The sequence below is a fragment of the Channa argus genome, chromosome 22 (genome assembly GCF_033026475.1).
Source record: "Channa argus isolate prfri chromosome 22, Channa argus male v1.0, whole genome shotgun sequence".
In the NCBI taxonomy this organism is placed as follows: Eukaryota; Metazoa; Chordata; class Actinopteri; order Anabantiformes; family Channidae; genus Channa; species Channa argus.
This window is the reverse complement of record NC_090218.1, coordinates 13357406-13384773: the sequence shown is the minus strand read 5'-3', so window position 1 is coordinate 13384773 and position 27368 is coordinate 13357406. Positions and strand designations below refer to the sequence as shown.

The 27368-nt window shown below is 38.8% G+C and overlaps 1 protein-coding gene across 14 annotated transcripts in view; it reads right to left on the bottom strand.

Moving 5' to 3' along the window:
• Positions 1-751: 751 nt before the first annotated feature.
• LOC137108252 (glutamate receptor 1-like) overlaps positions 752-27368 on the bottom strand; it is a 74141-nt gene continuing 47524 nt past the window's right edge. For 3 of the 14 annotated variants that reach the window (XM_067492625.1, XM_067492626.1, XM_067492620.1), the window contains 8 exons: positions 26238-26453; positions 24737-24854; positions 24511-24652; positions 19822-20020; positions 19232-19479; positions 13478-13592; positions 7766-7900; positions 752-3482 (listed from right to left, as the gene is read on the bottom strand). In XM_067492625.1, coding sequence (XP_067348726.1) covers positions 3258-3482; positions 7766-7900; positions 13478-13592; positions 19232-19479; positions 19822-20020; positions 24511-24652; positions 24737-24854; positions 26238-26453 — 1398 coding nt within the window. In that variant the 3' untranslated portion in view covers positions 752-3257. Of the gene's footprint in view, positions 3483-5995; positions 6136-6650; positions 6754-7765; positions 7901-13477; positions 13593-14765; positions 18121-19231; positions 19480-19821; positions 20021-24510; positions 24653-24736; positions 24855-26237; positions 26454-27368 lie in introns of those variants that run through there. The other 11 variants (XM_067492623.1, XM_067492624.1, XM_067492621.1 and 8 more) reach the window with 11 other exon arrangements.

Here is a 27368-nt window from a genome sequence, read left to right as displayed (position 1 = left end):
GGCGACGGCAGATGGAGCTTCCCATCACATTTCCATTTCAGTACTGAGATTCCTCTGATCTGCCTCGGCTTAAACGTTCCCATCGATCGACTCTGTTGCGCTCATCAGAATGCTAATTTCATCCAGAAGTGTTTTTATGTTCACAGACGTTTGAGCAACTTTTCTTCAGTTGGAGAAACTTTTGCAGACTCTCAATCATCTTGTCTGTCTGCAGACATCATCTCTGTACTCAGTGTCATTTCTGCCAATTGGTCACAGCAGATAATGGCAGATAATTAAAGCGGAGAGAAACTCCGTGTCACAGCGCTTCATCTGACATAGCTGTGCTGTCCAGAGGAGACTTTTCCTATGAATAGACTGGAGACAGAGATTTTAAGCTGGAAATGGAGCAAAATCTTATTTAACGTAACAGATGGTGTCACCCTGTGGCTTCATAGTGTCAACAAATAATTTATAATGTTTCATAACATGATGGATAAGGCGGATATACAGTAGATTTACATACAGCTGAAAGAATGTAGCACGAAGAGAGAACTGTGGCTGGATATGATTGGAAACTAAACCTAATTCTCCGATGCTTAAGTTTAAGACTTATGAACATGTTCTTTTCCTGTATGAACCCAGTTAATGACACAACTCATTTAGCATCATCACTGTTTCTAGCTGCTGTTTATCACTGGATACATTTCAAGTGAGTGTAGCTGCTGAGCTGACTGACAACCGCTGGTTAAAAAGGCTCCAAACTGCAGGATGATGTCAAACCTTTTATTAAATACAGTCACTGATCTGGATGTAATTTAAAGGTCAACTGATAAATCAAGCAAACTGAACAAGCAGGCGTGTCATTCATATCACACAAATGTGAGCAGATAATTCCTGATGTTTGTCGAGTTTGAGAGTAGAAAAAGTTCACGTGGTTCACTTCATCACGTTTTCAGTCCAGAAAACACAGAGGAGAAGTTACAGGAGCAAGTGGAGAAACGTGACATCTTCAGCAGAGCTTAAACAATTTGGGCTTTGTGTTTGTCATGTAAACCACATGGTGGAGCAGCATCTACATAGTTCACTGAAAGCCACACAGCCTGACGACTAAAGGAAAATTCAGCTCCTTAATGAACAGGGCTGCTTTTCCTGTGTGTGAAAGAACCGAGCAGCAAACAGCAGAGACTCACAACAAATCTGTTAACTTTGTATCTTCAGTGACATTTGGTGACATGCCAAAAAAAAAAAAATACAGATGCAGAGGTGAAACACTAAAAACGTATTTTTTAAGTCCTTCTTTGCTGTTAGAGCGGTGAAGAGTGTGTTTTTAAAACTGCTTGATTTAAATGAACTCAAGGATTTTCAAAAATGTGAATTGTTCACATTTCCTGTAGCTGTACTCTGAGGCCTACAGCACAGATGGACAACATAATCCAGGATGCAGACTCACAGACACAAAAGGTGAGTAGAAACAATTTGTTGTAGTTTTCAAAAGAACCTCGAGCTGGATTTGCAACATCTGTCTGTACTCGAGGTCATGAAGCAAGGGAGACATCTGTAGTCAAACCATAAGCTGATCGTTTGCATGTCTTAGTGTTTGTGAGGAGCCTGGGCCCATGTGCTGATCCTTTGCTTTGAGTTTATATAAGATTTTTATCACCACCTTTTTATCTCATTAGTTTTTTAAGCAAATTCCAGACCACCAACCTGTCCATTCAATGATAAATATATCTCAGTATTCCAATATTTATACTGCTTCACCATTGGCTAAATAACCCAAAACATGCAGGCCTTTAGATAATGTCACCCATATTTTCTTCAACTGCTCCATCTGAGTTTTGAGAGAGGTTCCTACAGTAGAAAAAAAAATGTAGTTTTCATTTCTGCTTTTGATTTTCACTGTACAAGCGCATGTTACCTGATACAGACAACATAATTTAGTATTTAGTAAGTTAGGGGTAGCACTTTGTAAAAACCCAGAGTTCTAAAAAGAATTAATTGCCAGAATAATAGAGAATTGGCAGCAGGAATGACGTGTCAATCAACAATCAGTGTTTGGACAATTGTGTGAGTGATGATCTGTGTACCTTTTAACTCGTACGTTGACTCTTCATTTGTGTTTGTGCGCTAGTTTTAAAAAAAGTAACAGTGTAGCTTGAGGTGCTTTCAGTACAGAGTGCATATCGTTTGTGGAGAGAAACGCTGAAGGTTACTTTACATAAAGAAAAGAAATGGTAAAACAAAATAAATCAATAAAATTTTCGAATAGTCTCCATCAATACATTCGACACAAAATATGTTTCTAGTATTTACTAAATTAGTAAATACTAATATTTCACTATTTCAAATGTTGACATGCTCTGAATCTCGTCCGATCTTAAAGTGGTGTTTTGTGTGAACACGATGAAGCTCTGTGTGTTACTGCTGGAGTGAGGAAGAGGAGAGGAAAAGTGAAGGAGGGATGAGGAAATGAAGTTAAAAAAACAAATTCCTCCTCTGTTTCCCTTCGTCAGACTCTTTTATTGCAGAGGAGGAGTTTTGTTTAAGACAGCGCTCGTAGAAAAGTTTCAGTTTGTAGAGTTTATTCAAGCCCAGTTGGTTGTCTTGCAGGAGCTCAGTTTGGGTGTTGTGTTCAGGAGCTCTCTGTTCATCACACAGTCCTGTTGTATTCAGTCGAGCCAACACTCCCTCTGTCAGTCAGAAGTCTTCTATTCCTTAACTGTCCTTCTGTCTCTCCGAGTTTTTCTTTCTTTTCTACCCAATTTTCTCGTCTTTGTAATTCTTACATCCTTCCGTCTTTTTCTCCTCTGGAGTTATTCTTCATCTCCATCTCCTCTCCTTTCATTTTCTATCCTCTCCTCTCTCCTTTCCTCTTCCGTGTTATCTTCTCTTCCCTTGATTTGGCTTTCTGACTTTGCTCCTTCAACCCCCCCCCCCCATACCAACTTTCCTTTACTCTATCAATCCTTTTCCCTTCCTTCTCTTCCCTCACACTTGTTTTTGATCTTCTCTCCTTCACCTCTTTCTTTCTACCGTTTCCCATCCCCCCATCCATTATTTAACTTCCTTTTTTCCTTTTCTCCCCCTTGTCCTCCCCCTCTTTGACTTCTTTTTCATTCTTTTCTTATTTAACAGTTTTTTTTTTCGCCCTACCCAATCTACCTTTACACTCCTTTTTTTTCTCCTCCTTCCCTCTCTTCCCCTTCTTTACACACAGAGAGACAGGTGGACAGACAGACAGGAGTGTTCTGTCCAATCAAGAGTCACTGTTTCGATCACATGCCAGTGGACGACAGTCCCAGGCCAGCTGTCTTACTCATGCAGGGTAAACCCTGAGCTCCAGCTTTTGGAAAATCTTGCACCACCACACGGCCGTTCTCGCCCCCGAGCCCCGACGCTCCACCTCCTCCTAAACCGCCGACTGCCATCATTCCTGCTCCTCCTCCTCCACCCGCCCTCCCGCCAAGGCTTGTGCTCCTCATGGCAGCATCAATAAGTTCCTGTGAGACAAAGAGAGGGGGAAGAGAGCCCAAATTCTTTATAGAAATAACTTTTTGAAACATAGAAATTATTTTATTACCAACATCTGTACATTTATTCTTAAGACCTGGCTTCTTCTTTCAGTTTGACCAAACTTCAGTCTAATTATCCTCTGCTCTACTCGGGTTAGGTTTGCCTTTTCAAAGGTTCAACCCAGGGTGTGGCAGGTGCGCCCGGGGAGCTAGCGCTGAGTGTCTCATTTAGGGACACACCTGGTGGGTAGGCTGTGCTTCACCAATGAGTTTGGGTGGTTTGAATCATGAGCAGATTCTTCTGCCCTCCACACTTTGGTCTTTCCTTCACTTTAGAAGAGGTCCATCTTGGCATCATTGGTCTATAAAACTGTACTTTTTAACTCACTCCCAATATTCAAAAAACTCCCAAAAACAGAACTCTTCCACATCTTCCTATGCGCTTAAATTTCTCAAAAAGAAAAAAAAAAAATTCTTTCTGCCCTTTCTCGCATCTCGTGAACTGTGAACACTTTTCTGATAGGACTTTGCTTTGATGTTTTTTCCTTGACTTTTTGTTGATTTTTGCTGCCTTGTACCTCACTTGTAAGTCGCTTTGGATAAAACCGTCTGCTAAATGACTAAATATAAATTCCATCTTGTGGCACAGCCTCTGTATTTCTCCAAATGAGGTTTTCTTCAAATGGTGGACACAGTTGGTCCGGCTCTGTGGAGACTGTTGCTGATGTCAGCGACTGTTGGTTGTGGGTTTTTCTTCACAGCTCTGCTAATGTTTCTGTCATCAGCTGTTGTTTTTCTTTGCCTTTTTGTTTGTGCATGTTGCTCAGTGCACCAGTGGTTTCTTTTTCTTAAAAATTTTTTTAGCCACGACCAATGTTTTTAGTCTTTATTGAATTTTTATTTATCTGCAAGCAGCTCGTTCTTAGTGCAGCTCAGAGACAACTATCACTGGATTACTGTGGTACTGAGAAAAATGGGATCCTTTTTTGCTAAATTCCAAGTAGATGTATGGATGTTTGTTCATAGTGGAAGCAGAGATAATGAAATTCTATGAAAATGCAAGTCACACTGAATCTAAAAATGTGTACTTGACTGAGTTATGACTCAGAAGGAATGTGATTCTTGATGCTAATGGGTTGAAATAACCTAATTGCCTCTGTGAGTTGTGCAAGCCTCCCTTCATATTTCAAAGCCTGAGTGCTTTGAAGGCTTTTCGAGCAAATACCCAAACTGTTGTATTTTAAGAGGTGTGTGTGTGTGTGTGTGTGTGTGTGTGTGTGTGTGTGTGTGTGTGTGTGTGTGGTCATCACCAGTAATAACAGTTAAAGTTGTATTTGTGTAGCACGGTAAAGCTCTCTCTGTCTCTCCTCAGTGAAACTAATGATGTGGAACCAGAGTTAATATCCTGTATCGGGCCTCTGAGGCTCCCACACTCCCTCGCTGTTTGCCGCATGGCATCAACAGTCGTCAGGCAGATTGGAACAAATAAATCCCAGGTTTATTCATTTACTGGCGCTGCTCTGACACACACAGCACCTCAGAGTGAGCTTTCCCACATGTGATCAACAGAGTCAGACACTTATCTTCCTCCTGCTTTCACCTCAACAGCAGGAAGATAACAGCTTACATTCCACCCAAGTCATCCTCCAAACACGGAGCACTGGATGCACTATATCTCTCTCTTTGGTCTCTCACTTGTCACACTGACTGACTGAGGGTTTGCGTTATAGCACATCTACATATGCTGTCACAACACAAGAGCACAGCATCTGTCGCTCCACAAAGTCTATCAGTGTTGCTGCCTGCAGGCAGAACAGCCACCTGTTAAAACATCACACAACACGTTTGTGAGTTAGTTCCCAATGTGTGGCTAACACTCTGCTGTTAGTTTTCCATCAGAACCACAGGCTAAATACCCAGATATATTCACACAGAAGATCCTAAATTTAAACATGAAGTTTAATGTTTGTCCCACAAAGTAGAATAAGTGACGTGAATGCTGTGATCCTTCCAAACATTAAACAGGTACATGTGTTTTGTGGAAAGTAGCGTAAACTGCCATTTATGTCTGAGAAACTCAGCATTATGTAACAGCAGCTACTCTGCTTTGTGGATGTGCTGAGCCCAGGTAGTTTCTCATTGGTTTCTGGCCCATTGGTCAGCCAGAACCCCAACTGAACCACTTTGCTTTCTGCTTCTTTCAAAAATACAGTAATGATCACATAACTAACATATTTAGCAACACATACAGAACATAGCACATATGCTGTACATTAACATATAGAAAGTGTGAAATGTCACATACAGCCAACAGTTCACAAGTCTACAAAGCAAATATTCATCTCTACTTCGGTTTAAAAAGACGACAAACTACAAAATGTGTTAGTATCAGAAGAGAACTTAGCATGGAATGTTGCTGTAATGATTGATCTTATGTGTGCTGCAGTGCTCCTCCATATTAACAGATCTACCTCTGCAGCAGGTATCTGCAGATCCGTCCTCCATCTGCTCTGAGTGATGAAATGTTGTGTCACTGCTGCCTTCAGCAAGGGTTTAAAGTCCCTTTTTTTTTGCTCAGATGCACATGTGAAGAGAATAACAAAAGTCCAGCAGAGAGGAGGATAACAGACGGGTGCTTCTGCTGTGGAAAAAATAGCTCTAATGACTTGTTTGTTCCTTCTGAGCAGCCCATCAAAGTCTGACTACAAACCACCACAGTCTGTAATGAGCTGACCCCAGTTTCATCACACCGGCGATGAAGTCGAGCATGATGGCAGTTTCAGATAAGCACAGTTAAGCTGATGCTCTTTCAAATGGCAGTAATGTTGGTGCTGCTGGCCTGTGGCTGCTGTTACTCTAATCCATAAAACACTACTTTAACACTAAAGCCACTCCAAAGACTACAGCCCTGTTGTACACATACAGTTCTTTACTGGACCAGGGCTGGTCTTGTTTTTTTTTTTACAAGTATTTATCCAAGATGAGTTAGACAGTTCTAATATGAGTTTACATGACTATTTATTGGGAGATTACGATGATGTGCGAACATGCTCCAGTTCACAAACATTACATAAGAAAAACAGAGCAACAGGAAACACAAGGTGCAAGTGTGCAAAAAACTAATATAATCTACAAATATAAAGAATGTGAACTTACATCATGCTATGTAAATTGTTGGCCCTGAATATCTTTTGTTTGGATAAAAATGTTTAAATCCGCCAAATCTGATGGAGATGAAGAGAAAGGAAGTGGACCGCACCTGGAGAAATTAAATTGCAATAGCAAGCAACAGTGTTTGGGGAAAAAAAAAAAGGACAATAAATACATGAACAATTTCCCAGTGGCTCTTTGCAAGACTTGTTCATTAAAAATCCGGCAGCATTCCTCTACTGAACTACTATGGCAGCAGCTTTGACCTACTGTGGTAAATTTCTTCAGAATAATGACAGGAAGTCAGGACACAGACTCCAAATCACCAACAAAGGAGAGTAATCCTCACAACACATGCAAGGAAACTAAATATTGTTTGGCTCATCCTTCTCAATTACCTTTCACTCTCACCTTCACACCTGTGTGTTTGTGTTGCTACACTGCTTATATCTGTGTTAAATCCTAAGCTTTGCTAAGCCTTGATCAAATTATAAAATACTAGGAAAACAAAATAACCGATAAATCCTAATATGAATTGATGGACATCATATTACACAGCCCTAGTAGGAATCAGTCCTCTTCTACACTTGCTGTAATAGACTCTCAGGCCCCAAACATGGTTCAAGCAAGTACATAATAGATGCACTTTGAGCGATGGCAGGTAGGTTACATGCATCGTTGTGCTCTTGGGTATGTGTCACCAAAAAGCAAAGCATGAAACCAAAAAGGAAGTAAACCGCTTCTGTTTGAGCTGACATCTGCTCAAAATAATCACCAAGTTGTAGCTGAACATGATTGTAAACAAAGGCATATTTATGATAACTTCTCTCTTCATTCAGTAATTTGATTTGCTGGAATTGCTCTTTTCTTTCATTTCTGTGCCGTATTCACCAGCCTGTATGGCACCGTATGGACACAGGCTTGATCTTTACAAAAAACAAAAAGAAAACTGTTGACTGTGTCCCTGGGGATGTGCGTTTTAGGCCGCCTGGGACAGGTCTTATCATTTGCGTCCGTGTACTTGTGTGAACCATGTTTGGGGCCTTATATCATCAGTCAACATTTATAACCACCATTGTGAAAACTTCATCAGTCCATCTCCTTGCTGAATCTGGACTCACCTTCATCCTTCTCGACTCAATCCGGGATTTGTAGCAGAACTCGACCAGAGCCACCAGCATGGCTAGTCCCAGCCCACCAATCAGAATATAAAACACCCCCGCCACGTTGCTCAAACTGAGTGCGCTTGTCTTGTCCTGTCAGCATAGAGAGGGGGGGTCAGGGACAAGCAGTTGTGCAGATCCAGATACATTCAGATACAACTAAACTCCTACTTTGGATCCTCTGAATGCAAACTTTAAAATTGCTGAAGTTAAATACCTCACGTCTTTCTAACTAACAATGCGTTTTCAGCTTTCAAAGGCTGCGATAAAGAGGCAACATGTGACAGACAGCGTTACAGTACGTACTGAAAGTCACAAATTAGCTTTAAATTCTGCTTGAAAATATCTGGGTCTATGATATAGGCAGCAGGTCTCTTGGCATAAAAAAACTTCTATATGAAGTGAACTCTTTTTGCAGTAGCTGTTTTGACACATTCACCGCTCAATAATTTCTGATTCAAACATCAGAGAAACGTATTTAATGGCCCACATTAAGGACATGTGGACCATTAAATTAATAAGTATAGATAACTTATGTGAATGGCAAAACCTCAGTTTTGGATTACTTTAGATACCATGTGGCTTTGCAGAAAAGACATCAATGGTTTTTTATTCATTTTGTAAATACTGAGTTTTAAGAACCTGTGGTGTAATAGTCCTGATTCCATAAATATCATTATTAGCAATATGTAAGCCACCCATTGTCCCCTAATGATTTAAGTACAGAATTCAACTGCATATTTGATGTTCATACTGTATGATTTCCCTAGGTTACTTTTTCTCAAAACTCTCATAACTACTGGTTTGATAAACTCATTAGGACCAGATGCAGCATTTGTGTGTATATAAGTTTAAGATGAGGAGCAATGTTTGTGAACCGCGATTTGCTGAAGACTAAATGCAGCATGGAAGGAGTCAGATTCAATTGTGAGAGAGGTAAAGGTTGAAGTGTGTTAACATGCAACATCATTACACAAAACTTTAAAACAAAGAACGAAATAAAACCAGCCAGAGTCTTTTTCCAGCAGTTTTCCACAAAGCCAAATTTACAATAACATATGACAATAAATCCATTTAGACTTGTTTTCAATTTACTTTTTACTCAGATACTTTCATTTTATAGAATCTGGTATTAAGACTATGAAGCATCTGAAAATATATCTGCATGATTTTTTTATATGTATATGTAATTTTTTCTTAGTTTTTTATGGTAAGTAAAAATAGGAACGCTAGAGTTGATAAAAAGCAGCAGTTTAAAACTTAGACCTTCACATTCTGCTCTGTGAGCCGCTAACAGTGAGCTAAAGCTAAAAAGGATGCTAATGAAAAAAACTATATCACAAATCCATAAATCAGTCTGCAGCTTTAGTAATTTACATTAGAATTCTACATCAAAATCTAAACTCCCCATCTCTGTTGCCTCAAATCACAGCCTTTGACCATCTATATCTACCTGTCACATGCAACGTCATGCACAGAACTCCAAACAGAATGAGGGAAAATAAAGTAAAAACTCATCTCAATAGAGACATTCGGATAAATTTACTTGCATCTTAATCTACCTACGCCACATTTTAGTTTTGCTGTTTCACACATTCACATCTTGTATGTGTAAACAGTGCTGTCTTTGTAAGGATCACCTTGTTTATGGTGGGTGTGACTTGGCTTTCTCTTTCTATAGCATGCAGCCTGTTAAAAATCCAAAAATGAACAGGAGTAAAATGGGGCCTCTCTGCCATAGGAAAATAATCTGGGGACAACCTTCCAGCGGGATTTCCTCTCCACACTGTCATGTTATACTTCATATGAGAAGACACTTTAAAGTCAGACTGAAATCAGTGTAAAGTTTTGTTATTTCTCAATTTTGTATAGTGTTTAAAACCCCAAATCTGTTGAGAACGGGAGCACAAATACTCACTTGTTCAGGCTATTTGATATGAATGTCGTCTCCTACATAGCCACAAAACTTTTTTCTCTGTAATTGACTTGTCCACAATTTTATGCTGATGCAGACATGGACAAAATTGGTGGACCCCTTCCACAAAAAAAAACAAAAAAAAAAAAACACTTTTTTTGGAACAAAACCAAAACCACTCTACTTAAAATGAATGAGATGGCCAAAACATTAGAGCTTATAATGCATGTCAGTACGACACAAGTAACCACTTTGACCTGAGAAATTATAACATTGTAAAAGTAGAATTTAAAGCAGAGCTGCTGTTTTGGATTGTAATAAATTAAACAGGTGTTCATACTGTTATGCCTGATCGGCAGGCAGCAGAGTGATGGTTTTTCTCTATTTAAATTCAATGAAATTCAATAACTAAATAAGACTGAAGACTATGATGCTAATTACAATAAATCTCACCGTTTATAATCTTTTCTAACAATTACATTTTTTAATATTCTGTTGAAGGAAAAGCAAAAATCTGGTTTTTCTGTCCCTTTTTTTTTTTAGTGTTATTTCAGAGAAAGATGTACTACTACTAGTTTCCCCCATGTCTGTAATGTCTTCTTTACATATGTCTTTACAATCACAAATATTGCCCATCATTCTGCCAACACTGATACACATCAAATTAATTTCTGGTCATGACATTTGCAGTGGTATAAAACCACTTTGTGAAGAAAAATTATCATTTTTAGCTTTTATCGTACATAGAAGGTCAAAGTAACTGTTACCCTTTTGATAAAACAGCGCCCCAGTTTTATTTATTTATTTTTTTTTTTAATGAATATTTTGGACAAATGGTTTTATATGGCAGCCAGTTAAGTAAGTATGTTCAATGCCGTGAGTATTTTTTTAAAACGGCAGCTTTTCTATGTGTTTTGGCCTGTTCATTTCACAAACAACTTCTGTGAAAAGTCAGCGAAAACAAACCCTTTGGAAACAGGAGACGATGTATAAAGAAAACTGAGTATTGGGGATGTGTGCACCTGTATCTCCTTTATTTCAGGTAGGTTTTGACTGTTGCTGTCTGGAGAGTGAGTGAGCAGCAGTGATTGGTCAAGATATTGAGTAAATGAAGAGAGGAAGCGCTGAAAACGAGGACAAATATTTAAGAATTGAAAATTTTATTTTCAGATTGTGTGTTATGTTCCAAAACAGAAATGAACATGGCCACAAACCTGCAAGGCAGCTTCTTTTCAGGCTTCTGACTGACTGTTGGTTTGGCTACTCTTGACAACATTTTTATGTTTTGTTTTTTAAAAGAAAATTAGAAATTGAATTTTTTTAAAAATACCAGTGTACGTGTGGACTAGATCTAAAGGTGCAAACACAGCAGTCACCAATGTCGACCTCATTCTCGTGGTTTCAGTCTGACTTTATGTGCACGTTCTCTACTCACTGCCACACCAACGACTGACTGACTGAACATTTCCCCCATTCGTTAGTCACGGCCTGTTAAACAGTGAGATTAAACAGGAGGTACATGACAGATTGGAGACAAAAACAGAGTGTGTGTCTGTGTGTGTGAGTGGGAAGGAAACGGAGGGAGGGGGGAAGAACTGTGGTCAATGGCTTCAATGTCATCTGGTTAGCAGCCATAAACACAGAGAGAGAGCTAGAGAGACATAAGGTGGACAGCAAAAGAAAGAGAGAAAAAGAAACAGAAAGTACAGAATATCTGCAGTTTGAAAATCTGACTTTTTACATCTGATGTGTATTTAAAAACAATCAAACAAAAAAATGGATTTAAGATGCAGTTTCTCCTCTGTGCCAAACTTTGCATGCAGCTTCTTCTCTCTTTTTAAAACCCTGAAAATGTGTTTTCTTATTCTGTCCTCTTCTTCTTTCTCCAGGACTTTTTCCATGCACCAGAAAACTCTACTAATGTAAATGTACTGTAGCATACAAAGGCCATCAGGATTTGCAATTAAGTAATGTAAAAAGTCACATTTTCCAGTAGAGACGCTCGTCCGTCTGTCTGTGGCTGCTTCCAGTGAACTGTGCTGACCACGGAATGTTCTGGAGAACAGAAGGAAGCTAAGCAGAGAAAAGCCTCTGAAAAATCTGATGGATTCGACTGATCTGGAGACATGAAAACCCCTTATCTTCAAAAAGTCTGCTTTTTCAGAACCGGCTAAAGCTCAGCTCATTTTCTCATCAATTTGCATAAATTTGTCTGAGTGTACAAAGACTTCAGAGCAAGTTTTGTGGGAATAGAGTTAATAAAATATGCTCAGTATATGAGCATTGAGCTATTAAAAACAAATTTGGGTCCTAGGGGCTTTGCATGCCACCAGAATACACAAATGTGAGCACTTTTTGATTTGAGTCATCCTCCAGCTCTTCAGAACAGTCAGCTGCACAGAAGTGTTACACTCTAAAAAGAAAAAGTTCATTGACAAATTATGAATAGGTTGACCTGTAGATATAAAAGCGGAAATTTCTGCTGGATGGTGGGGAATTCTATGTTGTATTTCAAAATGAGAAGTTAATTCAAAAGTTTGATCTTTTTGGGAAATGTTTTTATCCACCGTCTTGCTGACAGTTCGATTAAGAATGTTTAATGACTCTTGATCTGATTATGAATGTGAATTTGGTCGTGGCAACTGGTCAAACCTAGTTGGTTGTGGTAAGTGTCAGTCTGGCTCAGTCAGCAGAGACAAGTGCGTGTTGTCAAGATACCAGTATTTAGTCTTAAGACCCAGTTGCTGCCAGTCGTTCTCACAAAGATTTTTAATATCGCCGACTGACCTACAGTATCTATACCTGAAGTTATTTTACCTTCATTTCTCTCTGTAGGTTGTGTAGCTCAGATTGTCCTCTCTTTTAAATCCATTATTTGATGGTTTGTTCTTTTATGCACAAATTAAGTGAAAAGGTCAAAGTTCACGGTTGCTGCCATATTTGTTTGCAAAAAAAACCAAACAAGATTTTTCCTCTCTCATGGTATTTGGTACTAGAGACTAGTAATCTATGATAGTTGGTAGAAACAGTCTTTATATGCAAACGGTCCAGTCATCAACAGTCTTCAGGTTTGTCCCCAGCTTGAGCAACAGGACAGAGAAAAGCACTATCCTAGCTCTCGCTTATTGTAACAACAGCAGTTTAACAGCACGACTAAAGCTCATTTGTTACCATTTTATATATAGTTAGTTTAATCTGTACATAGAGGTATACAGATTAAATAAGACACAAGATGCTAGCTAGTAATATTTTAGGTAACATCCCTTGGTTTTAGCTGTTTTATTTAGCTAAGATAAATGGTTGGTAATTGTGAGCTTATGTTTATGAGAGTGAATTTCCCAAAATACCAAACTATTAGTTAAACTGTATGAAACTGAATTCGTGTCTTATATCCTAAATCTGTATCTACATTGACTTTGAACTAGAAATTATAACTGAAACACCTTTCACTCAAAGAAAAAGGATTACATCAAAATAAATACTTGACCTATTGGGGCCAATCTAAATGTCTACAGGCCAACAATCATTACTAAGGAAGCTGAGAAATAAGAAAACAGCCAAACTGAACTACTGAAACTAAATATTAAACACGATATACAGTTCGACTGTAAAACTTTTTCCTTTTCAGAGTGTGCCCGCTGAAATTACTTGGAGTTTTGGTTTAAAGGTCTGATAGGGGGAGGTGGAGGTGGTAGGGGTGGGGGGTAAAGCAACACATAACCTTAGGACCAGGTCGAGCAACCTCAAAAACTGACCTTTCTGCCGGAGTCCTTGTGTCCACACTCCCCCTTGTCATACCACCACTTGTTTTTCAACTTGTCTAAGATGGCTTGTTCATTGAGCTTCAGTACTGCTAGGTTTACTGGGATTCTTCAAAGAACCACAGGAGGGAGGGAAGGGGATGGGGGGGGGGGGGGGGGGGGGGAATAACATAAATAACATTATGCACCTCCATGTTATCTTATGTTATTGTTCAGCTGCACAGCAACAGGGCTGTGGCGACAGCAACCATTTTAGCAGAAGTGGCATTAGCAGTAGAGATGCTGCAGTACGCTACAGAGAAAACCTCAACGACAACAACAGAAAGCAAAACAAACAGAAGCCGACACAATCACACATAAAACTCTTCTAGAAAATGTCAAAGTGATATGTTTTAATACTCCATCTAGCTTGGTTTGGCCTGACTCCCTACGTGCAAGATGTGTATTACTATATCACTTTGGGTAACCGGCAAGAGCTGGAAACACTCTAAAATACATAAACTGTATTCTTGGAGAGAGTTCGGTTGAAGGATTGATATTGGTTAATATTTGGGGAGTCAACACTGTCATGGATAAGAAACTGACCACAGGGGGCATTTTACTAACCAGCTCCCAGCTGTAAATCCCAAATAAATCCGGTGTTACCACACATTTAAGGACATGGATCAGTGAGGGCTCTAGTAGATGGATTGAAAAAAATCATGAACATATAGGAACATGGTGCCATCAGCTTAGTAGAAATTGATGCAGCTAAAGAGTTTGTTGGCAAATCTAAAGAAATGTTTCCTATAGTGTTCCTACTCTCTTAGAGCAAAAACAGAACCCCCACCTAAACAGGGACAGAAGGCATTACATGATCAATTAACTTAAAAAAATTGTTGTATTCTGATGGGTTCGCATACATATTCCTGCCACTGTAAGCTAGGTGTCATCATAATTCTCAAACTCTGCAAAGCATTGTTGCTTTTAGACCCCACTTCTTGTAGTAATTATGTAAACCTGAATTTATGTAGCCTGTTGCTATTTGTAAAACTGTAAAACTACAAGTCCAAAGTTATTATGTTTACTCTGCAAAATACCCCCTGGATCAGAAGGTGAAAAGCAGATACAATCTACCATTGGTAGATACCATACTGAATAAATTTGATGGATCATCAGTGCTGCATATTCATGAAAGTCACCAAACATTAAGTTCCAGTGGGAACATTCAGAGTGTTTCATAATTGATTTTCAAGTTGTGCGTTGTTGCCGGTTACCCTGATGTGCCATTGCCTATCGTTACCCGTTGGGGTTATGGTGATCTGACCTTGGAGTCCCCTCCCCCGATGCCGCACTCTCCCTTGTCATACCACCATCTGTTTTTCAATTTGTCCAACAGGCCCTGCTCGTTCAGTTTTAACACTGCCAAGTTAACAGGGTTTCTACGGGAATGATAGTAACAATAGGGGATAAAAGGGAACTAAGTGTTAATGAGCAGAGGACTGTCATAGTGAAGACAGCAACATCATTACATGTATCTACTTATGACAAGCAGGGTTTTTTAATCATAAAATGAATGGTGCATTAAGAACAGGCTCACTGCTCTTCAAACCAGACCTTGGTAAAATGTCTCTCATTCTAGGTTGTGCATATCATATCCACAGTTTTATTTTGAAAGTCTCGAACATATTCATCTATTCACTGGGCTTAGACAGCCTTTAATGCCACCAATCAATCAGACTTTGAAAGAACATAAATCTCCTTTTACAAATTACAAGGCCTGCAAATACTATGTCACTTCTCACTATTATTGTACTGAGAAGCTCATGCAGATGCTGTTTGCCAGCACAGCTCCGTCCATCCCCTTTAAAAGCTGCCTTTGAGATTTACTAGTAAAGAAAAACAAGATTTTAATATGGTCTGGATTGAAAAACAGCAAATTAATCATGTTACTGAGAAGTGCAGAAAACATTGTCTCACATTCATTTCTATTCATTATCTGATAAATAAAGGTGGAACAACTTGTCACATTTTTGAATGTAAATAATAAGAATTTACAACAGCATGTTGAAATGACAAGTTTCAGTTGATGATTAGCATCCACACATAATATCTTAATATGCAATGGTTGTCTGTTGTTCCCCTTCACATACCAGTGGTGACTGGAGCCATATCGTGGCAAAAAGTTTAATGTTGATGGTCAAATGAACATAATTCAATACAACAATCAGTGTGGAGTAAATTAACTGAAGTTATTGTTAATGCAATGAAAGCAACAGAAGAGTTTTGTTCTAAAGTGCATTATTTAGGCTTTAGAAACATACAAAATAATCTTCAGAGGGAAACAAAATCCAATTGAACAAATTTAAAAATTCAATATTTCATGTAAATACAAATATCTTCTTCCAAGAAATTTGGACATGTGGTAAAAATGAGCAGATTACGGTCAAATTGTTCTCTACTTGTCAACACAAGTGAGTTTCCCATTAAACACTGGTATGAATTGTGATATTATTCAGACTTATTTGGCCGTATGAATAAAATTTACTTGCCATTTGCTGTCAGTAAGTGATAAATTAATAAGTTTACACTTGTTTTGTAGTATCTTACCTGGACTAAACGTACTGTATTAGCCAAAAACACCCATTCAAACAAAAATAATCCTCACTGTTTGAATCAATGGTCAATGAAATTTGTAATAATGTGATTTTGGAACAATACTCTCCACAGAACAGCAGTTGTGATGGGTCTCAAAAACACTGATTCTGCATCAGCAACTTGGGAGGAAAGCAGATGCTGGTTGATGAAATGGAAGTAGTTTTCTTAATTTTTCAGGTGTTAGTAGCGAGAGCAGGTCAACCCAGAGACAGAGTACATGCTCAGCACTCAAGTGGTTTAACAGAGCCAAGTTGCTAAGCAACTCATCACAAAAACGGACTCCTTCTTGTTCTCTTTTCAAATATGGTGAATGATTTTTTATTTTCTGCTTCTTTAAATCGACAAACACAAAAGTAGCAGATAAACAAGGAGAATAAGATGCAGTGCTCTACTTTTTCCCAAACTTAATCACAGAAGATTCTCGATAACTTAATTTGTTTTAGCCAAAGCTAAGACCATTTTCCTTTTAACTCATTTTGCTTGGCTCTGAATTCCTGTTGTAGAACATACACACACCTTTACCAGGGATTTCATAATTGTATAACCTAGAAGAACAAACCAATTATTGCAATCAGCACATTTTAATCTCATCTTGAGAGTAATTTCCTTTCTCTGACTGTGGGTTCCCTATAAAATGCTGATGTTAAGCAGAAAGAATGAGAACAAATTGTTCTCTCCCAGAACATTTGATAAAAAGATGGAAAACTTCCACTGATGTCTGGAACAAAGAAGAAAAGACAATGCTGCTGTCAGGTAAAAAAGGAAAATAAAATAGTTGATTTCTATGTTTGAACTGATTTGCTGTAGATACAGTCAATAAAAGTCAACACTATAACAGATAAACCAGTAAGTATTTAAGTACTGACTACAAATATGTGTCAAATGTACATAATTAAGGAGTTAACATTAAAGATGAGCAATTCAATTCAGTCAAACCAACAATTCACTGTTCCCATTAAATGTAATATTTGTATATTGAATAATTAATATGAAATATGAAAAATTAATAATCAATCCAATACATGAATAGTGTCTTAACTTTTTTTTTTTTGGTCCTTTCGGCTTATCCTGTGAGTTCAGGGTCGCCACAGAGGATTATTTGGCACAGTTTTTACCCCGGATGCCCTTCCTGACGCAACCCTCCCCAATTTGTAACAAGTTGTTGGTGAATCGGTGGGGGTTCGGTGTCTTGCCCAGGACATGGCCTGTTGTCGGGAGGAGCGGGGCATGAACCTCCAACCCTATGGTCTGTACTCAAACAATGCACTACACTTTAAATAAATCCAATGTGTATGACGTGCTGCTAAATTGAGGTGACCTTTCCATAGGACCAGAACTTGAGCTGTGACTACTGGTGGTATTTCAAAGGTTGCATTTTAGGTAAAGCTGTTTATTTACTAGTAACTAACCAATGTGTGCTGCATATACCAAAAGTCTTTATAGTAATGATCAGCAGCGACTGATCTACAGCCTGAAGATTACTCTTCACATGCTTTTTCTCTGCTGACAGTCAGAACAGACCAACCCAGGCTGTAACACACCAACTAACTCAGTCCAATCACCTGGCACAACCCAATCATATGTATAATCATCTCTACAGGTGTTAGCCTATGTGCTACTGGCTTCAGGTGTTATTTAAATGTATTTATGTGCTTAACATATTGATTCTAAGTAGTGAATTGTTGGCTCAATAGCAGTTTAGCAGTCTTAAGTATTAAATTTAGTAATAACTGATTATCCAATAAAGACATTAACAATACATGGGAAATACTGTTTTGCTGTTTATGCAAAGTTTTGCCTAATAGCAGCAATGCTCACAGCCACAGAAGTGAAAGGCAGGTAAGATAAGACAGATTAGGTGTCAGCAGCATTGCTATCATATTGGTGAATGAGGAGACAAAGAGACGGGCAGGTCTGCAGTTAGTCAAGCATAACTGATGAAGAGACAGGTAAACAGGCCAACAAAGCAGGAGCAGGCAGACAGACAGAAAACATACATACTGACAAGGACAAACAAAAGAGGAGAGAGACAAGACAGACAGAGACAGATTAAGAGACTGACAGTTGAACAGACAAGACAGACAAACACACACTGATACTGTTCTGTGACTGTCAAGTTAATTTAGGATTTCTATCTTCCAGTTTTGTCAAGTACACTGATTATTAAGAGTAAAAAGAAAACTCTGGTAAACCTGAGCAGTGGTGTCTGATACCAAGAAGCACTTCGAACCTCTGCCTCTTAAGAAAACACCCTGTGTGTCCATTAGTTACATGTTTGGACCAGTCAGGTATGTATCAGTTCTTCATACCCTTTAAAAATAATTCTCTTAAAACATTTTCTTAAATGAAGTCTAAAATCAAGTTTTAATCTCTAAACTGTGTCTTACACACTGTGCACCTACTACACTCCCAAAATAAACTGCTTCTCCTGAAGGTTTAACACATTTTCCCAAAGCATTTTTTTTTTGTTAATTTTTGGTTTGTTTTCTAATCATGTACAGTTTTCAACATAATGAGGACTTTTTCTGTCAACAGTTTGTTCATATGACCTTTTTGTGTTCTGGTACTTTCACCTAAACTACTTCTTCCACCACCTAAACTTTTTTTCAACACAAAAGTAACTTCACTACCCAAAAACTTTTACCAATAAAATCAAACATCCTTTCTAAATGCAAGCTCTCATCTCACACTACACAACAGTTTTCTTTGTCAGTGCCTCTCTCTGCAGATAGACCTGAATAAAGTTAGACGCACTAAAATTTCACTTTCTGTAGCAGTCAAATATGACCAGCACATTGACTACTTACTCAGAATATGCTGCTGCTCCAACCAAAAAGCCTAAAAGTCCACCTTCTTAGACAATTTCAAAGTGGAGCTTTACAGCTATTACATTTTAGTAAGTCTGAGGTCATCTAACCTTAAGATCTTACATCTGCACTTCGTCTCACTGTTTAGTATCTCTACACACTTAAAAGTGTGTTAATTTGAATCAAGAAAACAAAAGATGTAACATGTAGCTGGTCTGAATGTCCTAATCTCCCACATAGACAGAAGAAGACACCAACAATAACCTCACGTCCACAGTCTCCTCTCTGGAGATCCAGAGCGTACCTGAGGGGTGATCCTTTGGGGGTAGCCACACCATAGCCTTTAGAGTCCAGGTTGCCTCCTACTTTCATGGTATCACAGGGCTTCCTCTGCTCGATATACTCATTCATGGAGGACTCTAGCAGGTATGCATACTTCCCTTTTGACTTTCTGACTCGCACCACGCCCTCAGTGGTGCTCTTGACAAACACGGAAGGGTCTGCGCTCCGCATGTACGACCACATCTTCTCAAAAACTGCAATCTTTGACCTCTAAAGTAAGAGCAGTAAAGACAAACTATTTGAAACTGCTGCTCAAGTTGTCATCAGCATGTATTATCTAGAAATTGCTAAGCTCCAGTCATCTTACGCATTAGCTGAGTTACTTAGCTGAGGTGGCTAAAGAAAAGCTAAAAAAACAAAGAGCTGTCTTCGTTAAATTAAATGTCTCAGCTGATATCGCTTTAGTTAAACTATAGAGATTTTTATTTTTTTGATGTTTCAACACTTTCAAAACTTCAAAGAATACAGCACATTTTTTTATAGTTCCCCTGATAAGAGGATACAGTTTGGGGATACAATAGTACTAGGATGTTAGAGTAAGAAGAGCCTCACCATGAAGAACTCTTTAGTGGATCCGGCTTCTAAGGTACCATAGGCGATCTCTGTCTGCTTCGCTAGGTCCTCTGCACTTTCTATGGGGGACACCATCCTCTCCACAGTAAGGAAGGCTGCCAGGTTGGCTGTATAGGAGGAGATGATGATGAGGGTGAAAAACCACCAAACACCTCCAACGATTCGACCTGAGAGAGACCTGAAGAGAATAAGGAGAGAGAGAAGGCGAAACATGTATTTTCCCAGGCATCTCTGTCATTTGAAAGTGACGTTAAAAGTTAAGGTTAATGAAGTTTATGTACAAATGAACGGCAAATCCAAATATGCTCGTAAGGAAACAAGATTATTTTTTTCAGTTAGCGCAATGATGACAGACATCAGAGTCCCACTGTTTTCCAGCAACACTTACAGTTGGAGCCAATTCATGTTTTCTGCAGCCACATCACATCTCAGTATGTGTAGCCTAAATTTGGTTAACTTGTTAACAAAGTTTTCTCTAGAACAATGATTGGGTAAATATGTCTCCTCCTCTTTGGCTCATGGTGAGTTATGAAAACCATGGCCCCCATTTCCATGTAGAGTTCCCTAAATATTCATGGTCCTGGATGATGAAACCTAAAGACCCCTACACCTTTCTTCAAGCACCACTCTCAGATCAAAACAATTTACTGATAAATGAGGAACATCACCCTCTTCAATCAGCTAACTGCCACAAAACATGGCTAGAATTATTATTTAGAATTATTAGAAGAAGCTTCATTGTCCTCACTGAGCTTCTGATTTTTATGTAATGCTAAAGTGGTAAACATGTCTCCAAAGTCAGAATAAGTTTTTTATGCACCGCACTGCCCAACTACCTGTCATGCACACAGCCACACATAATATCAGCAAGTACTCCGGCTTGAAAATACTCCAGATCAAACAGATGTAAGTTGTTCCGACTCAGTGGTACAATTCAAATCCAAGTAAACAAACATGAAAGAAGAACAGGTAAAAAAGGTTAAATCTTTGAAAACATCCATGAGATGCACCAACGCGTTTTCTATTTCTAACACCTTAAATAAAATAAATGTATGAAAAAAATTTTCAGGAGAGCACAGTTATGAGAGACAATCATGGACATCCAGTGAAAATTATCTTTGTACAAACTGTGTCAAAAGCTGGAAAACCCAGTTTGAAATGCCTTTTCTCTTCAGATTTATGATTCAAATCAAGGGGAACTGATTACATTTTGGCATTTATAAAACATTCTTCTTTTCCTTTAGGCTGTTCCCTTTCATGGGTCTCCACAGCGAATCATGTGCCTCCATTTAACTCTGTCCTCTGCATCCTCTTCTCTCACACCAACTAACTGTCCTCTCTCACTTCATCCATAAATCTCCTCTTTGTTCTTCCTCTAGACCTCCTGCCTGGCAGCTCCAACCTCAGCATCTTTCTACCGATATATTCACAGTTTCTCCATTGAACATGTCCAAACCACCTCAATCTGCCTCTCTGACTTTATCTCCAAAACATCTAACATGAGCTGTCCCTCTGATGTCCTCATTCCTGATCCTGTCCATCTTCGTCACTCCCAAAGAGAACCTCAACATCTTAAGCTCTGCTACCTCCAGCTCTGCCTGCTGTCTCCTTTTTCCTTTCATTCTTGCTGATACTCTTTTATCAAACAACACACCTGACACTTTTCTCCACCCGTTCCAACCTGCTTGCACTCGCCTCTTCACCTCTTTTCCACACTCTCTGTTCCTATGAACTGTTGACCCTAAGTACTTAAAGTCGTGCACCTTCTTCGCCTCTGCTCCCTGTAACCTCACCGTTCCACCTGGGTCCCTCTTATTCACACACATATATTCTGTCTTACTGCGGCTAAGCTTCATTCCTCTGTTTTCCAGAGCAGACCTCCACCTCTCTAGATTTTCCTCCACCTGCTCCCTGCTCTCACTACAAATCACAATGTCATCTGCAAACATCATAGTTCATGGAGATTCCTGTCTAACCTGATCTGTCAGTCTGTCCATCACCAGAGCAAACAAGAAGGGGCTCAGAGCCTTGATGCAGACCCACCTCCACCTTGAACTCCTCTGTCACACCTACAGCACCTCACCACGGTCTTACAGCTCTCATACATGTCCTGCACCACTCTAACATACTTCTCTGCCACTCCAGACGTCCTCATACAATACCACAGCTCCTCTCTCGGCACCCTGTCATACGCTTTCTCTAAATCTATGAAGACACAATGCAACTCCCTCTGACCTTCTCTGTACTTCTCCGTCAGCATCCTCAAAGCAAATACTGCATCTGTTGGACTCTTTCTAGGCATGAAACCATATTGCTGCTCACAAATATTCACCTCTGCCCTTAGCCGAGCTTCCACTACTCTTTCCCACAACTTCTTTGTTTGGCTCATCAGCTTTATTCCTCTGTAGTTGCCACAGCTCTGAACATCTCCCTTGTTCTTAAAAATCAACTCTCTATTGTTCCCTGTCATAGTCCCAACATTCAAAGTCCCTACTGTCAGTTCTACAGTCTTAGCTTTCCTCTTCTCTTTCTGCCTACGAACACACCTTCCTTCTATCCTTGTTCAACCAACAGTAGTCCAATTTCCACCGGTACCCTGTAGGTCAACAGCACCGGTGGCGGTCATTGTTAACCTGGGCCCCGATGGATCTGGTATGGAAGTTATTTTCACTGTGAAAGGTCTCAAAAACAAACCTGGATTACTGAGCATCTTCACAGATATCTTTTCAAAAAACTTCATATTACTTCAAACTTCATATTTTTACTTTTGCACTTTATTTTTATTTTATTTTACAGAAAACAGGAGGTTCTTTTTGTAGAAAGTTTACAAAAGACTTGTCCATTCTTGTACAGTATGTGCTATTCTTATTTTTTATTTTCCTATAGTAGGTGTGATAACTGAGGCTCAATTTAAGGGAGTAAAGTTAACAGACGAGGCTTTGCCTGGAGGGAAGTGTCCATAAGCATCAAATACAATTTAAACACACACACACCTGAATGCAGTACAGCCCTCCAGGTCTAACCAGCTCTTCTAAAGGTGACCCCGTATCATGAGACAGACAAAACAAATGTGAATGTCTGATGTCCAACAAAATGAATAAAATCAGAGTCACTCCATTCTCTGAAGTAAACAGATATTTGACTTGTTACAGTGCAGTGAAGACATAAATACTAGAAAACTGAAAAAGGACAGGTGGAATATAAAAGTTAACTAAAATAAGGACGTGTATATGACCAGATGAGATATATCTCATCTCCACTGTGTTCTGGGACTGCCGTGGGCCTTCCTCCCGCTGGCCATAGGTGAGAATTAGACCATAGACTGAGTGCTAGAGAGTTCGCATTGGGCCCAGCTCAATGTTGGAGTGGAAGTTATGAATTCAACGGTTTGATACAACGTGCAATACTAGAGAAATAGTTGAAAAAAGGACTGGAGAGTCAGAGGACAAAGAAGATGACTTCTTTAATGACAGAGGGAAGAGGTCAAAAAATAAGAAAACAGAGAGAATGTTCATATCTGCTCATATTGATGACAGTAAATTATCAAACAATTCTAAAAATAACATCTTTTTAGTTGCTAGCTACTTTGTACTGTCCTTTACCAGCTGTAGTAAAGTGTATTTGTATTTGGGAGTACCTCCCCCATTGTTACCATGAAACACATAAAATTGTGTGTGACGTGCTGCCGGATTAGGTGTATGTTCCTGCTGCGTTAAGGCCTGAGGCTCTTTCTATTCTGGATATACTACACTGTCTATGTGTGTTGTTGTTGTTGTTATTTTGTCAGTGTATATGTTGTTAAAATATGTATGAGTCTTTCACTGTGTGTTTATCTATTTATTTTCTTGACAAACAAGTTTGTTTCCACTAATTTGAGGACATTTTGTCTTTACACCTTTAAAAGGCTGTGTGGGGGTTCACACTGTTTTGGGGTTACAGTTACATATAGGTTTAGGTTACAGTTGGTACAAGGTTTAGGGTTAGTTATGGCTATTTCCAAAACAGGTGGGAAGTATGGCAGTCTTGTCAAGAGGCAGATATTCCTAATAATACCACTTGCGTACTGTACTGTATATGAACATAAATTACAACCCTTGTTTGTAAAATGCATTTAAAACTAAAATCTGATGTTTTCATCTTGCATGCCTCTTATTTTTTACTTGATTTAATCAGGTGATGTCATTGAGATAGTGATCTAATGTATTGTTCAAAAGAGCTGAGAGCACAGAACATTCATTGTCATAACACAAGCTGTTATGACAGAAGTGTCCACAGAGAGCATGAATATACCTAAAAAACATCAAAAAATTAACCATCACAGGTATCAACTAACAACAGAAATTAATTAAAATTGGAACATGAGTCATATAAAACATCAAACAATAAGATTTTAACATTAGGGAAATTAACTTTGAAGTTCATTCTATTTAAAAGGTGCACATCTAAAAGCATTCCTGCCAAGGTTAGTGGATAAATATTGAATGTCTGAGATTTATTGGATAGTTTGTTATGGTTGGAACACAAATTATCCCAAATGCAGATTTTCTGGTAACAAACCCAAAACAACTGCAAACCAAAATATCAATCCAAAAACGAAGTTTTGGAGGTGAAATCAAGCAGTCGACATGATCAAACCATGTGTGCTTGTTGTTTGTATATGGGTCTTACCTGGGTGAGATGTCGCAGCCCTGCTGCATGAAGGCCCCGAGTGAAAACCAGAGAGAGTTAAAGATCCCAAAGTCATTAGTGTGTTCTGGAGTCTCCTTCTCTTTCTGCTGGTTCTGGTTCGTGACCTGAACCTGAGAGTATCCTAAAGCAAAACGAAACCCTCTCACAGATCCTTGAAACTTTCAAAATACACTTCGATGTGTTAAAGTAATGACAATAAACTCACCTGGAATGAGTTCAGAAGATGAAGTGGGCAGGGCTCGTCGAGAAGCAGAGAAGGGCAGAGTTTCATCTTCATCGTCTGAGTCCTCTGCCTGCCATTCATAAGGACTGAAACGACTCACCTGAGACACAGAAACATCATCAGCACAGAAGAACGTAGTGTCTCAGCAGTTAAAGAAAACTAAAATACCTTAAATATACAAAAAATACTAATTAGGATAATGTAGTATATAAAAGTTCTTGCACATCTTTTTCGTCTAGCTGCTGTTCTTGGAATTTTCAAAATAGAATATAAGGCAGAGCCTTTAACTATCAAGACCCTCTGCTGTCAAACCAGCTCCCAGTTCAGGTTCAGGAGGCAGGCACCCTCTCTCCTTTTCAGATTAGGTATAAAATTTTCTTTTTTGGTAAGGTTTATAATTAGAGAAGGCTCAGGTGACTCTTGAGTCAACTCTACATTATGCTGCTTGAGAAAATAAAAGAAGACGTATGCAGTCTTATAGTAATATCAGTGATAATAGTCAGATCCAATTCCAACATAGTAAAAACAATGTTCAAAGCCCTGTATTCCAAATCCCACTGTATTCTGTAAAAGCATAGTGTCATCTGAAAATACTTTGAAGTAGTGAAGTAAAAATATCATGCAGTAATTTATTGGGATTATAATAGCTATTATTATTTTTGTTGTTGTTATCAGGTTACTATTCTCGAGTCATTTATTGCTTCAGCCGCTATTCCCATTAATGTACAGTTAACTAATTTAGTCCACTTCGTAAACGAATGTCAGGCCTAATCAGATTAAAAAGTTCAAGTCCAAGTACAAGGTTTAGCAGATACATCAGAGGGGTCCTCAAATGATTAATGGAAAAGAGGAAAATGTAAATATGTTAAATAAGTAAAACACTGGAGAGGTTTGTCTTTACCCACACAAAACAAATCGCATCTATTGTTTGCATTTCCTGTTTTTTTGCAATCACACCGAACGTCCTAAGAATATGGCTAATCTGAAGCAGTCTCTAAAGAAAGCTGGTCCAAAATTACTCCTAAATGCAGGTCTGATCGACTGTTGCAGGAAGTGTTTGGTTAAAGTTGTTGCCGCCAAAAGGTAGTTCTGTTATTATTTCATAATAAATAAATAAATAGTTTTAAAGTAATAGTTTCAAAACTATTACTTTTTCCACAATCACTTTATATTTATTAGTGTGTGTTCAACACTGGTATGAAAGATTATGACAGTCTGTGTTTTATCAACTTAAAAATGCTGTGCTTGTTGATATTTGTGACTTTGGTCAAGATCAGATCACATGACCAATTTATGGAGAAAACCAGGAAATTGAAAACTGAGTCATTTCTTTTACTTGTACATGACTGCATATTTGGACCAATACAGGACATTCTAAACATACATAAGGAAAACAAACTACACTTAAAGGTTAAACCATGCAAAAACATAATGTTTTAAAGATATAGTAGGAGATTTGTGCTGGGTAACTACAAACACTTGCCAAGAAGAGCACCACGCTGACTCCAATGTAGGCGAAGACGATGCACATCCAGATCTCGTAGGCCAGCGGGTCGAGGAAGGAGAAGACACCTGGTTTAGACTTGGTGGGTTTCTTGATCATGATAGAGATTCCCAACGACATGTACGGTTTGGTGAAGTCAATCACCTGCTCACGAACCAGAGTGATGGTGAGGGGGGCGACTGCAACATCAGCTTGCTGCAAGATGAGAGAGATCAGCTGTTCAACACAGAGTTGCTGTTTTACCCGTCTGATTTAATCAGCCGACCTATAATTCACTGACTGACTGACAAACTGACTAATGTAAAAATACAAACCTGTATGGGCTTGTGTGATAATACACACACAGATCAGGACTTCGTTCAAAAGTATCTTAAAGCTCAATTGAACCCACGCTGCAAACCTGAAGCTTAAGACCAGATTCCCCAGTGTGATTGTACCTTAAGAGCTGGCTGATGATTGCCACAGTTTCCTGTTTAGCTTCTTTATCATCTTTTCACTTTTTACGTTGTTTACTTCATCTTTATACACACAGTCAAAAACATTATGACCACCTCAATGTGTTTAGTCGTTCAATTGCCACAAAAATCAATTCAGATCTACCAAGGCATTGACTTGCCTGAAGGTCCTGTAGAAATATATATCAGTACAAAGCTTTGTCCAACCCAAGACCACCACTGTAGGTAAATGACAGCTATCGTTTCTCCTGTGGTTTATTTTGAAAGTCACATCCAGTCTTACATCAAGACATGTAGAATGACTGCTTTGAAAAATAAACTGTCTCATGCATGGAAAAAAACAGACCTTTTGTTCTTTTCATTAAAGCATTACATATGTTAAACAGCTTACAACTTCAGCAGGACCCCCGTTCTCATATTTTCAGACATTCACTGCAACCCCAAACTTCTTTAGTTATTACCTGGAGGAGCTGCATGTGAGAGGGGAAATGTCCAGAACAGTTGGACTAGGCATTAATTGGACCTCAACCTGCTTGCTTCATAAAACAAAGTCTGTGTAATATCAGACTGAGCCAATGTGTGAATGAATCATATGAAAAATTTAGAGTGAGTGGGCGTGTTAGTTATATAATGCAACTGGTAAAAAACTACAAGA